A 15,402-nucleotide genomic window follows, 5' to 3' on the forward strand; every position below is an offset into this window, starting at 1 on the left:
AAACATTACAAGTGTCTTTTTCTTTATTGTTAAGTTAGCCTGTGAAAAAATTATCGACAGGATAATGTGCGGGACAATATCGATGTGCTTCTAATTTTGTTAATTTTAGTCAAAAACTGAATTTCTTAATTTTACAAACTTCCACATTTTTTAAACATCTCTCCTTCATTTTACAAACTTCCATTCTTTTTTAAACATCTCTTCCAGTTTTTCTTCCTTCTTTTTTTTAATATCCCATACCTTTGACGGTATGGAAAGTTATTAATAGAAATTACAAATAGTATGAATAGTTCCAGAGAAGATTCAAGATTTGTAACAACAGTGAAGAGATTATTAATGGAAGCAGGGCTTAGAGGTAGAATAGCAACAAGAAAGTCACTTCTTTGGCCCCGAAACAACAAAAGAAGACAACAGTTGGCAAAACAGCATGAAAAAATTCACTCTTTATGACTTGAAACTTGTTCTTTAGACTGGACACTTTAAGACCAAAATTTTTAGTTCAAAGACATTGTAGAGGTAGTGTAAGAGTGTGGGGTTGTTAAGGTGCTAATAATACTGGTGATATTCTTAAAATAACGAAAGCGGTGTATTTGGATATTTTAATACGATTCCTTCAGAAAGTTTGGTACTTGGGGCATAATTTCTTGAGAATCATTCATTTTTCAAGAAAAAAATACATTCCTCAAAACTTTGTAGGAACCATTTAAGTGAGTTAGAAACGATAAAATAGTTAAAAGAGTGATTTGGCCACTCCAATGACCCGATCTTTACCCTATTGCATTTTTATGGAATAAATTTGACAGAAATGTTAAAAAAACTAATGCCCAAAAGTGAAAAAGATTGTAGGAACTATATAAAAGGGAGTGGATGAAATAGATTTTCAAAAATTGGAAAACTTTTTATCTAGAATGCCACAAATATGTAAAGCCGATGAAAGCAAGTCATCAATAAATTGATCAATTTATTAATTCGTTTTTCATGTAAATATAATTAATGGTAATAGAGCATACGTTTCAAATATCTTCTTTTTTAATTTGTCTCCGTATTTTTAAGTAAAACATTTAAAAAGTTAAAATGTTCTGTCATTCGAATAATCATGGACGATAGTATATATATTTTTGAATAAAAAAAAGCTATTATTTGTAACGTATATATGTACATTTGTAGGGAAAGTTTAACTTCATTGCGTCTGTGAGTAAATATTTAGTTTGTTCTAAAAATAAATTATTACGTCAACATGTCCTCCTTTAAACACTTTTTTTTCACGCAGAAAGTTAGAAAATAAAATGAAAACCATGGCTATTCACAACATTAAGTTTTAACTCATAATTAAATTATATTTTATCAAAATAATGGAGAAGAAAAAGCGATTCGCAACATAAAAATAATCTTTTTTTGAACAAAATTTCAATGATTCATAGCTATGGAGACATCACCTGGGTTAAAGATATTTTCGAAATTGACCAAACAAAATTACACTCATCTTAAGAGGCAGTGGAGCCTGATAACTTGCACACTTCGATACCGCATTAGAAGAAAGTCAGTTTTTAAAAATGACAAAAAGACGCAGCTGAGTTTAAATCTTGTGAATACACATGTACAATAAAGCATTGCAAATCTATAACAACGTAAGCTTTAAGCTGTTTCAATTTTGTTTAGTACCACTTCAATGGTTTAAAGACCTACCGTCTTCGTGCTTCACTTTTATCAGTGTAAGCTGATGAAAGTGAAGCACAAAACCTCCCTCAACTTTGCTAATCTCTTTCTATTCAGCACAGGCGGTACTGTTCATCAGCATTAGCTGCAGTTTTTTTTCTTAGTTTAATTAGTTTATCTGAGCCAATAGAGCGCAAAGCGAAAAAAATCTGATTACATGAACACTACGATGAGCATCACGGTTGTGATAAACGTTATGGCGATTAATAGCAGCGTGACATATGCAACTGTGTTTTATGAAAAACCGTTGCATATGTCACGTTATTGCTATTAATCACCATAACGTTTATCACAATCGTGGGTCTGAAGAGCAAGAAAGAGAGTGAGACCTCTCTTTCTTGCTCTTCAAACCCACGCTGAGCTTGTTTAACATTTAAGGACGCTTCATTCATACATCAACTCATTTATGCGGCGCGCTTTGTAGCCAAAAGTGTCCCAATTCCGAGTTCCGAGCGTAGTGTACGGAACGGTTAAAAGCGTCAGCCTTACAGAAAACAACATTCCGCTGATCTTTCCGACTGTACAACCGAGTCAGCCGCAACGCAACAAAAGAAAAACGTCTCATGGAAGATTTGATCGCGGACGAATTCATTTGCGAGTGTCTTTGTTCGTGGCTTTGTGACTAAGTTATTAAGGTTAGAAGCGATGTTGAAAGTAGTCGATTCGTATCAATGCTCGAGGAGCAGGCTGCGCGGCTAACATTTGACAAAAACAAATGCTGAATAGATTGAAGTTAAAGCAAAGCCAATCTTTCTTAGCCCTTTGCTTTGGAAAATCGGTTAATCCTCAAGGGCTCTCTTTATCAGGATGACGGCCGGCTATGCGGACGAGCAGCATTAATGTTCGGCCCTGAAAACTCGAGCGTGAATGCGGCAATTATCTGTCAACGCGAGACAGCGGCGTTAACTTCAAGCTTATGCCGAGCGAACAACGAAGATGTTTTCTGAGTGGCCGATTTTGTCCAAAAAAAAGTCCTTTGCTGAGTTTACAACTCGAAAAAACTTTTTGAAACACTTGCGACATAAAAAACGCGCAGAGAGAGAAAAAAAGAAAGAGAAAGTTAAATCTGACTTTGAGCTAAAAACAAAGCTTTCGCAATGATGTAGACAGGTTCTAATGCATCAAACGGTTAACAAAGTGTGAAAAACCGTTTCACCTAGGGTTTCTTTAGTTTGTAACATTGCTTGCGGAGCTGTTACTCTCACAGCAGGTTTCTTTTTTTATCTTTTCTTGGTTTTTGCATTTTTATTTATTTTTTTCTCCCATCTCCGGAATGATGGAGGAATAGATCACTTAGGATCTTCGCAAATTGTGCAACATCAATTTAGTCGCGCGACACTAATAAACAAAAGAACACTGCTCAAAACATTATAACATCACTGCATTTTTTTTTAAAAAAAAAACTACAATTAGTATGGTCGCGGTGGGCATTCGTCATACTTTCCGAGACATTGTCCGAGTCCATGGTAACCAGCTTTAGCGCAAAAGACTAATCCGTATGGACATGGCATGCATATTGCTCTCTTGTTGACACATGCTACATAGCCAGATCGAGGCTCGCTGTCGATAGCGTAGTTGCCGTCAGCACGATAGATGCAGTCATTTGTAACGTCGACACCTAAAGTTCAAAGAACAGTTTAAACGGTAAGCTTCTTTGCTCAAAAACAAAAAGCAAGTTTAGCGCGCTCTAGTCAAACACGCAACTCGGTTAGAAAAGAAAAGCGCGACATTGTTAGGTAAGCTTAGCTGAAGCAAGTTGTCAAGAAATCTCTTACCAACACAATAAATGCGCGTTGGATGGTAGTCGGTTTTCTTGGGCTCGTAGTCGATGTTTTTATAGGCGTTTTCAATGAACACTTGTGGAAATAACAACTGCACTAATTTGCGAGTAATGCGCCAACAGAGCGCTGAAAAAGTAATAACGAGGTAACAAGTGCTTTGATTGAGGAAACGCGTTTTGTTTCTGCGAAAATATCACGTCACTTTGGTGACGTGATATTTTTGTCAAAACGCATACTCAGACGACGCAAAGAGAAAGAAATAACAGCAATAACAGCAATAACAAAAAGAAGCAAAACAAATCAAACGAGAGCACACATAAATTGGCCAAAACATAAGAAGCTGATTAGGTTTATTGGCCTCTCATATAATAAGCTTATTGAGACATTTTAAGAAATTGTTTAGCGAAGAAACAGTTTCTTCAAGTTTTTAATCAAATAAGAAGAGTTTGGTACTTAACAGAACTTTTTATATATTACGAGTTATGATTGAAATTCAGCGTGAAGCTTTATCTCTTGATGATGATATTGTTTTGAAATCGTTACTACAAGATTGAGTGATTCTCCCGTTAATGTGTCAAGTTTTTTCCAATTAAATACGAATTTTCTACGGGTAACAAATATGCAATCGCTGCATATGTTTAGAAAAAAAACTGTTAAATTTTAAAATTTATTTGAAAATTCTTTTTAATTTTGCAGGTTTTAAAACCTTTTTTAATGAACTGGTTTATTACTTTCACTTGATAATTTATCCGAGCAGTTAACACGCAACTGACATTTTTCCCCATTAACAAACAAAACGTTAATCTGTGCTAAACAACATTTTCTTGATATTTTCAATTTATTTTTTATTTTATTAAACATTTCATTCGATATATTTTTTAAGTAGATATATTCCCGCTTGATTTATCTCGTTTGAGTTTTGGGGACACTTGATTAAAAAACTTTATTTGTAAAAGTGCAAACAGCGATATTACTGATTATTGTTACACTTTTTATTTGTATACTTATGACTTTATACATGTCTCACTTAAATGCAAGTTTTCCCACTTGTTTGAAATACAAAAAAGTAACCCACAATAGCTCAGAAACTTTTTGTGCAAGAAAAGAGATCGATTTTAGAAAAACAGTTTTCAACATTGCATTTAACCCACCATTTGTCATTTATTAAATGTCACTTGTCACTTATTGAATGATTTCAAGGAAATCTTGACTTTTAATGACTAATTGGCAGCTCTTGTTTGATCTTTCATTTCGTAATCAAGTTCAACAAACTAACCTTTGCATGTAAACTTTTGGCCGTGCATGCGCATGAATAATCACTACTTCAGATTTGTTTTTTTTTTATTTTGAAATTTTAGTCGCAACACCTGTCTTTTAATAGGCATTGAAAGTTTTCAAAGCTATTACTTTTTACGCTAAGTAGTTTAACATGAGTACGCTTTGAATAAGAATTTTATTAATTTCTAACATTTTAACGATTTGTATTAGCGTTTTACTATAGCTTTATTCGAAAGACAGAAAAAAAAAAAAAAAGAAAAAAAAAAGGTGAATAAGAGAGAGAGACCGTGTCTTCTTGAGTGTGTGCGTGCGTCAAAGTGTACTCGAAAAAGCAACGCCTACTCAGCTGTGCAGTGAGCATCAAAGAAACCAAGCTGAACTGCCTTCCGATCTGCATGCCCGAATCCAACGCATTTTGTTTTCACTCCTAAGTAGGCTTATGCGCTTGTTCTTTTTTCTTTCGGCCAATTTAGGTGTGCTTACGTTGCTTTTGTTCTGTTTTTTTTTTTTTTTTTTGTTTTTTTTTTCTGTGCGTCGTTTGAGTATGCGCTTGTGTCAAACGATTTTGGTGAACTTTTCGCAGAAACGAAACGCGTTTCCTCCAACGAAGCACTTGTTAGTTCGTTATTACTCTTTCAGCGCTCTTGTAGCACATTACTGGCAAATTAGTGCAGTTGTTATTTCCAAAACTGTCAATTGAAAACGCCTATAAAAACGCGCTTCGTAAAACCAAGTTCAAACAGAAAAAGTTCAAACGCAAAGCACAAGCGAATTAAAAAAAACCTTTAAACCGCTTCACAATCATGGCAACCAAGATAGTTTTCATCGCAGCTTGTGTTCTGGCTGTCACAGCAAACGCAGTGCGTGTAGCGCAAGACCAAGACGACGGCTACGAACACCAGAACACCGATTACGTACACGGAAAAACTGACTACGAGCCCAAGAACACCGACTACGAGCCCAAGAAAACCGACTACGAGCCCAAGAATATAGACTACCAACCAAAGCGCGTTATTTGTGTCGGTAAGAGATTTCTTGACAATATGCTTCAGCTAAGCTTACCTAACAATGTCGCGCTTTTCTTTTCTAACCGAGTTTCGTGTTTGATAAGAGCGCGCTAAACTTGCTTTTTGTTTTTGAGCAAAGAAAATCACTGTTTAATCTTGTCTTTGAACTTTAGGTGTCGACGTTACAAATGACTGCATCTATCGTGCTGACGGCAACTACGCTATTGACAGCGAGCCTCTATCTGGCTACGTAGCATGTGTCAACAAGAGAGCAATATGCATGCCATGTCCATACGGATTAGTCTTTTGCGCTAAAGCTGGTTACCGTGGACTAGGACAATGCCTCGGAAAGTATGATGAATGCCCACCGCGACCCTACTAATTGTAGTTAAGTTCGAAATAACAATGATGCTAGAAATAACAATAATGCTTTGAGTAGTTTTCGTTTTTTTTATTAGTGTTTTATTAGTGTTCGTTTTTTTTAATTAGCTTTTTATTAGTCCACGACTAGATCGATGCTGCACGATTTGCGAAGATCCTAAGTGATCTATTCCGGGATCATTCGGGAGATGGGAGAAAAAATTAAAAAAGAAAAAAAAAAAAAGGAAAGAAAGAAAGAAAAAAAGATAATAAGTGAAACGGTCTTTCCCATTTTGTTAACCGTTAGATGCGTTGCAGGCTAAAACTTTGAGCCTGGAAGAACCTGTCCGCGTCAGTGCGAAAGCTTTGCTTTTAGCTCAAAATTAGATTTAACTTTCTCCCTCTTTTTCTATCTCTACGCGATATTTTAAGTCGCAAATGCTTTAAAAAGTCCTTTCGACTTGTAAGCTCAGCAAAGGACTGTTCTTTCGGCAAAATTGGCCAATCGGAAACCACCTTTGCCGTTCGCTCGGCACAAACCTGAAGTTTACGCCGCGCTCTTTCGGCTAGCAGTTTCGCGTCGACAGATAGTTGGCGCCGCATTGGTCACGCTTTCACGGCCGAACATTAATGCTGCTCGTCCGCATCGCCGGCCATCCTGTTCAAGAGAGACCAGTTTGTTGACGATTAACTGATTGTGCAAAGCAAAGAGGAGAAAGATTGGTTTCGCTCTAGCTCAACTCCGTTCAACATTTGTTTTGCCAAATGCTGAACAGAGTTGAAAGTGATGACTGATTAAACCTGATGTGTTTAATCAGTCATTTCAGGGCCATTCAAAATTTTTACTTCTATATATATATATTCTTCTTTAGATATCATGAGGCCAAAAAAATGCAAAAAAAGCTCATCTGTTTGTAAAACAGCAATCGAGTATTTTCAGTTGAATATAGCTGCAAAAATGGGCATGTATTGTGTTATTTTATGAGCTACTATAATTTAATAATAAAAACTGCTGAACAAGTTGATAAATTGTTCAGCATTCAGTCATATGCCAGTCGCATTAACTACATAGTTTAAAAACCTGAGAATTGGTTTAGAATATTAAAACACGATGCTTCCATTGATGTTTTGAAATCAATCGTTAATAAAGCAATCAATCTCTCCTGCCATCAATCCTAAATAAAACTGTTGAATCACCTTGACTCTCCTCTGGCGATGTTTCTTTTGCAAGGAGTGAGTTTTAAGTCTCTACAGCTTCCACTTACGAAATACCGTTTGCACTGTTTTAACATGAGGCGAATAGATTCATTCGTGTTTTAATGTGATATGAAAACAATGAAAATTTTTTTAATTTCAAAAAAAAAACCAGTGCAATAAATTATTATAAGCGTAAGTATTATGCCCTTTGATTTGCAAACATTTTGATACCAAATTTTAAAAGTTGAAAAAGAAGAAACATGGTCTACTATATTTTACTACACGAATATAGTAGGCCATGGCACAAGTTGTTAATAGCTGTTTAAGTGAAATAAAATTAAAATTTTATCACAAATTCCCATGAGAGCGTAAATTCAAAAAAGTTTAAGCAATTAAAAAATAGCAATTTTTTGTAGAATCCTCGGATCTTAAAACGATTTTCACCATTGGAAAACTGATTTCTAGCACTTTCTCTCCATGTACAACAATTGATTTGATCAATTGTTTAAGAGAAAAACCAAACGTTGTCTATTTTTCGCTGTCGAAGATTTTTTCACCATGAATAAAGAAGATTGAAAGAAAAAATAGAAAAAAACTAAGCCAACGAATCAAAACAAGTATAGTTAACCGTTTTGATTTTTCAAAGAGCATATAATAACAGACTCAAAGATTCTATATTACAGAAAACCTCATCACCAAAATATAAGGCAAGTAAAATAACCTTTACATGCAGAACAAGAGCTAAGACGTTATTTATCTACTCATAGCAACATGTTGCAAAACAAGTCAATCATATAGAAATATAACAATAATGTAATTAATCGACTTTTGAATAATGTAGGTAGAATCGTTAAGTTATGCAACCTCACACCATTCTGTTATCAATACTTCTTTTAAACCTTTGTTTATGAGATTATCAAGAAAGGAGACAGGATGAGAGGTGTTTCAGTAAAGAATATGATTACATTTTGGAGTTTAAAACATTTCACTTTGTAGTTAAATAAAAGTGTCTCAATCCCTTAATATTTTATTCTTTTTATAAAAAAAAAAAAAAAAGGTAAAAACTCAATTGCAAAAGCCATTTAATGAATTAAGACTCAAAAGCAGAGATATTTGTTTTTTTGCCACAAAGAAAAATTAGATATCCTTTTTTTCTATAAAAAAAGAAAACATGTTCTTTTACAAATTTTCTCATTTATCTATACCGCATCTACGAAAAGCCATTAAATATTGCCAAGAAAAACTTTTTATCAGCAAACTTACAAATGTCACTGGTTAAAAACTTTTAATTATATTAGAGAAAAACAACAAACGTCATCGATTTTTCTTTAAGTTTTATTGAGTTTCAACGAGTTTCTAATTACACTGCTTAAGTTCCTAATAATACATGTAAAAATTTAAAACTTTGAGCTAACCATAAATAAAAAACAATGGAATAAATTTAGAAATTACATTTTAAGTAACATTATTAAGTAATAAAAGGATATAAACAAGTGTACCAAAGTTACAAGCAAATGAAAAAAATCTTTTAAGTAAAACAGGATTTGCATCGTATTTCTCTTGCCACTTTACAGAAGAAACTAATATTGATTTTTGAATAATGTAGGCAAACCATTCTCTTTTCAATACTTCTTTTAAACCTATGTTTAGGAGATTATCAAGGAAGGAGACAAGATGAGAGGTATTTCAGTAGAGAATATGATTATATTTTGGAGTTTAGAATATTTCACTTTGAAATTAAAAAACCGGCATTACAACCTAAAGGTGTTTTTGAACAATTGCAGAGTTGGCACTTTCAACCGTTTTGCGTCGTTAACCAAGCGCACGGTTATTGGATAGAAAATAAATACATAACAGTAACAGCAGATACTGATCATTTTTTGAAACAAAAACTTGTTCTCAAGCATCTCCTTTTAAAATCCTAACGAAATAAAGTGATGAAACCAACTTTTTGGTTTTATGGGGACTCGTTAACTGTGCGATTTTCCAGTCAAATGAGTTCAACTCAGCTGTGTTCAGATTTTATTTGTAAGTTGACTTACACATGGACGTACCCTTTGAAAAATAATCGTGGCAATCCAAACTCTCCCAAGTTTGATGATAAAGACTTTAACCAAAATGAGTTTCTTGGTTACATTAAAGATGTCATTTTAAAACCCTCAATGAGAAATAACGACAGTGTATTGCTTATCAACTTTGGACTTCACATAATAAAAAATATTAATATGAGTCAAGCGGAAGAGCTGATGGACGCTTTCATCATTATGATGTGTGAGATGAAAGCAAGTCTTTTATTAGAAGGATTTCCCAAGATTATATGGAAGACAACGACTCCGGCATATATAGAGAAGCTTTTTAGTGGAAATGAAAGAAATAATTTAGCACGATATCTTAAAAAGCAGGTTAGGTGAAGTTACTTTGCACGTATTTCTTAGAAATTGAAAGGTTTAAAAAGTTAGTTTGTTTGAGGTAATTGTGACCAACTTTAATTAGAGAACAATTCAATAGCACTTTTTTTTTATAGAGAGCAATACAATGGAACTCTTACTGCATAAAAAAAATGTGCGAAAACAACTTTCCAGTCTTGGATGTCTATTGAACGGCTGCATCTTATCCTAACGTTCCAAATGATGCACTAGATTATACTAATCATGTGTTTTTTAGCGCTGCAGACTCAATGAGAAAATAGATCTGTAAGAATAATATTAAATTTACTAAAAAAAGTATAGCGAAATATGAAAAAAATCTTAAATAACAATTTTTGTCAATGTCTGATTACATTCAACACCTTGGTTATTCATTCACTAGACTTAATTTTGTGTATTTTTTGAGTATTTTTTCCGATATGTGGGCCATTCTTTGCCTCGACTACTCTATAATATGTATTCCACAATACATAATTATTTTAGTAAGTGTATTTTCTAATGGGCTTTTTTATAACTCATTTGATAAAGCAATACCTTTTAAAATTATTCAAATTTAATATTAGCTTAAAAAATGCGGCCAGATATTCCATGTTTTCGTTTTTCATATTTCATATATTATTTCATTTGTAATAAAAGGCACATAATAACCCATTTGTTTTTGTCAAATAAAATTAAGTTTATATATAGCTGGTAAATCATGTTATGTTAAAATTAAATACTTAGTTATTCTTTCGGTTTGCTATAAATTGGCTTTGCTAAATTCTTTAAAACTGTGACATATTTTTTTTATCTTTATTGTATTTACATTCATTTTACGTATAAGTTATTTATCCTTAACTGTATATATTTCTGTTGCTAAACATAAAAATAGAAAATTCTAAACTATTCATAAACCAAAAGTCTACAGCAATATAGTGGATGGAGTAGTTCCCTGGACATCAAACCACTTTGCTTTAGGTAGCTACAATACTAGTTGATATTTTGTTTTATTTATTATATCTCTTGTTATACATGAACTAAAGTAGTTAAGTAAATGGTCTCAATATCTATTTTACCATCAGTGTTATTTCTTAAAATATTAAGAGTCTTATACGTCCATGATTTGAAATAAGGTTTTAAAGCAGTGTGAACGGAAAGTTGCGTCACAAGTTTAATAACTATAATTAAAACAAGTTTTATTTATGGTGTGAATGGGTCATTAGGAAACCATGCAGTGAATTAGTTTAAAAAAATTGAAGAAGTATTTTTAAAAAAAATGTTTTTATATGTTTAATTTTAGTTTGAGACTAAAAAAATATTTTGATATTTTTCATTAGTTTTAAACATTTATGCACTCATTATAGATTATTTTTACAATCCATTTCTTATTTGAATTTTTTTCCTTTGTTAAGATTTGTGTTGAACAAGAGTTTTTAATGATGAAGATTTTAATCACTACAAAGTTTTAACAAAATTAATAAATTATTTAGTTTTTATATTTCCCTTTATCTTTCAAGCAACGCTAAAAAGATTTATTAACACAGAAAAAACAAAAAAAAGGTAATAATTTATGTAATAATTAATAGGCATAGTTTTGTTAAAGTTTTGTATATTTATAGCTCTAAATACTGCCGTCCCATGTCATCCTTACATTAACGATTACTTTTTGAATAATACTAATTTTTTTTTAAACAAAGTAAATTTCATTTACAAATATATTATTACAAATATTGATAGGAACAAGCCTCATTTTGGACTTTTCATTGTCGAACTGCATTTATTTTTGTACGAAAATTCTTCTCTTACGGTGGTGAATGTGACACACTCAAAGATATGAAATGCTGGTGTATTTTAATGTAAAAAGAAATGAAATAAATAGATTGATTCAGACTAAAGATAATTATTATTGTGGTTTCTTTGATAAAGCTTCATCATTAAAAAATCACATTTTTAGAGAGTTCGCTTAAATTTTTTTCAAAAAAAAAAACAAGCATGGAGGTTGGGTATTTCTGGTTTTAAACTATGGAATACTTCCAGTTTTTATTATCTGGCGGAATGGGATTGGGATACAAACCAGAATGGGATTGGGATACAAACCAGGGACGGATTGTTGGGTCCAGTATAGGTAAGTTAGAGCAACAGTCTTACGGGTCGTATATATCCTTTAAAAAAAAATACTACAAATTGAGTTTAAGCTATTTGAATTACTGCTTTTTAAAAGGACGACTTTAACATATTTGGCCAACTTTGCCTTTTTAATGTTTAATGGTTTTTAATGACAGTTTCTTTAGTATCTTTTAAAAAGGCACTAAAATGTTATCTGCTAAAACAAGTAAAAAGCCCGCTGAAAGTTTTTGGTTTTTGTTAATAAGGTGGATTTGCTTCAAATGCCCTTTTAAAAAAAAAATCACTCTCTAGCTGATTTGTGTTTTTAGTGGAGAATGTATATTCCGCGAATGTTGTTGTTATTATAAGTATAATAAATAGATTTGCTATGGATGATCTTGTTATTCTAAGTCCTAGAAAAAGGAAAGAGAGTAATCCATGTGAGTAAAAGTACAACAAGATAGAATAAACTCGCTTAATGGGACAATCATATATAAATCACTAGGGAAATGACTGACTGTGAAGACACCAGCTGTATCTTTTTTAATTTGTTGATTTTTCTTCAAGGGACTTTTTATGAATATCAAGTAATTTTCTACTCTCGCTCACGTTCATTGTCAAGTAATTAAATGCGTGCCTGTTGCAAATGCCCGTCTTAAAAATAAATTACCTGTCATGTAAAGTTTTTTTCAATAAGTTTTTCTCTGCATCCTGCAAGTTAATTGCATTTATACTGCATTTTTCTAAAAGCAATCCTAGCAGAGAAAGTCTTTAAACACTCTATCAAAATATTTGTATTTCTATGCAAGGAATAGTAATAAGTTGACGTCAAGGGCATTTAGTCATTTGATTTGTTATATTGATCTTGCTTAACTCTAACAAACAGTACAGTGATATCAATAATATTTGATGTAATTTGTAGCTATTTCATAAGATATGTCAAGTCTAAATCATTTAATCCAGGCTTTAAGTATAATAGTTCGTAAATTGCTGTTAATATTAGAAATAAAGTAAAACTATAGAGTGTAGTTACCTTATATATTTTTAATAAGTATAATAAATACGTTTTACATGCATTTGATAAGTCATTACAAGATATTTGGTGTTTTTTATCTCCCTTTGTTGGAAAAGTCGATCTTTCAGTCATGGTTTCAGTAAAGTGGTTCCTGTTGTGCACAGAGGACGACTAAATGAAATAGACAGCATTTGATAAGTATAATAAATACATTAAACTTAATTAAAAGTTAAACTTACTCCATGCCAATGCCAATCCTTACTCCATTAGAAAGTGGTTTGTCATTTACACTTAACTGTTGACAGTATCCTGTTAGTTTGGACGATGATAATCAATAAAAGTTAAAAAAGCTCAATAAGGTTGGTATTCATCTAAAAAAGATTGCTTCTCACATAAACAATATTACGTTATTTGCGAACAAAGTCGTTTATTTTTCAAAGTTGAAAAAGATTTTTTGTATAAAAAAGCTCAGGAGGGGAATTCTAGGAATAGGAGATATACCAGTACAAACTGAAGGGAGATCGTAAGAGGTTACAAATGGTGTCAAGATATATAAGATACGCACTCTTGATAATCTAACCAAACTGTTAAGACTGTATTTATTTTCCATAATCAGTTCTAACATTGAGGAAAGTGTTATGAAAGCATTTACAGTGCAGAACAGTATTGTTTCTTTTCCTTCGCATTTTACTTCCTATATACCTTTCATTATATGAAAAAGTGTGTTCAATCTATAATAATGCTGCGTTTTATTCTCCTAGTATTAGAATAGATTTAACCGGCATACTATTGCAGAAGAAACTTTCCCAAACAAAAAAATAAAATAAATAAAATTAAAGTTCGAATAAATAAAAAAACTATTGGTATTAAGTCCAGTGGCGTATCTAGGGTAGGGCAGGCAGGACACTTGCCATGGGCGCCAACCTAAAAGGGGTGCAAAAGAGGCTTGGTTGCAATATAATAAGCGAGAATTATATAAAATAAATTAAGTTTTGAATTATTTCTCAGTGTTAGATCTATTATGCGTTTCTACTGTTCTGCAAAATATTATATTTCTAAAAAATATGCTAAAAAAAGCGGTTACGAATATGTCAAGGAAATCCTTATCATTTGTTGATTTCCTTATATAAAAAATAAAACAAGTTTTTAACATTTATAAATAAAAAGTTAGATTTAAAGGGGATGAGCCACCTTAAACAAATCAAAACTGAAATATACACTGGCGCCTGGTATTGCCCGCATAGGCGCCTTCTGAATCACTGGATTCGTCTTCTACAAATATATTCTAATATATTTTGTTGAGATATATTAAGGTAACTAAAAAATATATTGCCTTTGTCAATTATATATAGTAAATTCTTAATAATTTCAAAATTAATTAGCTAAGAACCATGAGTTGTGCTTTTGAGAAAAAGAAGGAAAGTGGGGCTGCAGGTCGAAAGCAACGTTCATTAGAGGCAAAAGAAAAAGAAAAAAGCAGCAAATTTTTTAAGACGTTTTTTCAAAAATCGAGCACGAGCACGACTTCTTCAGATAATCTAGAAGTTTCTGCAAGCGCAAGGCCTCAAGAATTAGATGATACTGGGTCAAGTTCAAGCAAGAAAGAATCAGCTGCAGCATCTATTGATGGCGGTGCAGAGAATTTTAGTTATAATTCCAAAATCCTTGCTACTTTTGAAGAAACAGAAGTTGGCCCTGAGTTTGACAAAGAAATGAAGGTTGATGACGTTGAAGATAAAGACTTGATATCCGAAAACGTCCAAATTATAAAATGTCCCTTACCTAAAATTATTGTAGAACACGACATTGGATTTCTTACGTTTAGTGAAGAAACAGGAAAAGCAATCATAACTGATCCATTGAGAATTGAAATTATTAAACATGGTTTTAAACATTTCTAAAACATCGAAGGTCCTTTTCTGCCGACTAACAATCGTTCTATGAACAAAAGTTGGTTCTTTAAAAAAATCAGGAAATTAAATTTTTTTAAAAAAAAATTTAATTTCCTGATTTTTTTTAAAAAAAATTTAATTTCCTAATTTTTGTGTCCTCTCAAAGCTAAATTTTGCATTGCAAGGTATTCGATGCAGTGCAACAGCCTTTTTCAAAATATCACACCACTTTTGATTTTCTCTTTGAATTTTTTGTTGAAGTTCTGCATCAATTATTCCTCTATTGTAAAATAAATTTCTTTCCAGTTCTTTCCATTGGGTAAAGCATTGTCTGTGGTTTTTTGAGTTTTCATGTACATTCATTCTCTCAGGTGCTTTCCAATTATTAAATCCGCTTTCTTGTTCCAAACAAGATTGGTTTTCGCATTTTAAAAAAAGAAGACAGCAAAAACATGAGGCAGATTTTATGGAAGGCGAGTAAACCAACCATGAACGCATCACTTGCTTACCGCGACTGTCGACCGTCTTTTCAATGAATTGAAAACAAGAAGCGTTCGGTTAATAGAAATTAATGAAAAATTTGGATTTCTTCTTGATGTGGAAGGGTTGTGCTTCAATACGGAAATCAATCACTTAAAAGATCAA

At 32.4% G+C, this 15,402-nt stretch overlaps 1 protein-coding gene and 1 pseudogene across 3 annotated transcripts; both read left to right on the forward strand.

Moving 5' to 3' along the window:
* Positions 1-10,028, forward strand: part of LOC149882277 (uncharacterized) — a 42,672-nt pseudogene extending 32,644 nt beyond the window's left edge.
* On the forward strand, positions 4,943-6,217 carry LOC149882279 (periculin-1-like). 3 transcript variants are annotated; one of them, XM_090066417.1, is made up of 3 exons: positions 4,943-5,248; positions 5,359-5,798; positions 5,956-6,217. In XM_090066417.1, the coding sequence occupies exons 2-3, from the start codon at positions 5,579-5,581 to the stop codon at positions 6,162-6,164; spliced, it is 429 nt and encodes a 142-aa protein (XP_089922543.1). In that variant the 5' UTR covers positions 4,943-5,248; positions 5,359-5,578; the 3' UTR covers positions 6,165-6,217. The 3 variants fall into 3 exon arrangements, with proteins under 3 accessions (XP_089922543.1, XP_089922542.1, XP_089922544.1); XM_090066416.1 differs by having other exon boundaries at positions 5,415-5,798; XM_090066418.1 differs by having other exon boundaries at positions 4,943-5,206; positions 5,415-5,798.
* Positions 10,029-15,402: the final 5,374 nt, after the last annotated feature.

This window comes from Hydra viridissima, unplaced genomic scaffold, assembly GCF_058129835.1.
Source record: "Hydra viridissima isolate aposymbiotic clone 2 unplaced genomic scaffold, HvirCarnegie_v1 scaffold_11, whole genome shotgun sequence".
Taxonomy (NCBI): Eukaryota; Metazoa; Cnidaria; class Hydrozoa; order Anthoathecata; family Hydridae; genus Hydra; species Hydra viridissima.

Excerpts from the sequence above, each read along its gene's own strand:
- LOC149882279 (XM_090066417.1), top strand. The coding sequence starts at position 5,579 with ATGGCAACCAAGATAGTTTTCATCGCAGCTTGTGTTCTGGCTGTCACA. Across the intron at positions 5,799-5,955 it reads AAAGCGCGTTATTTGTGTCG|GTGTCGACGTTACAAATGAC; the intron begins GTAAGAGATTTC and ends TTTGAACTTTAG.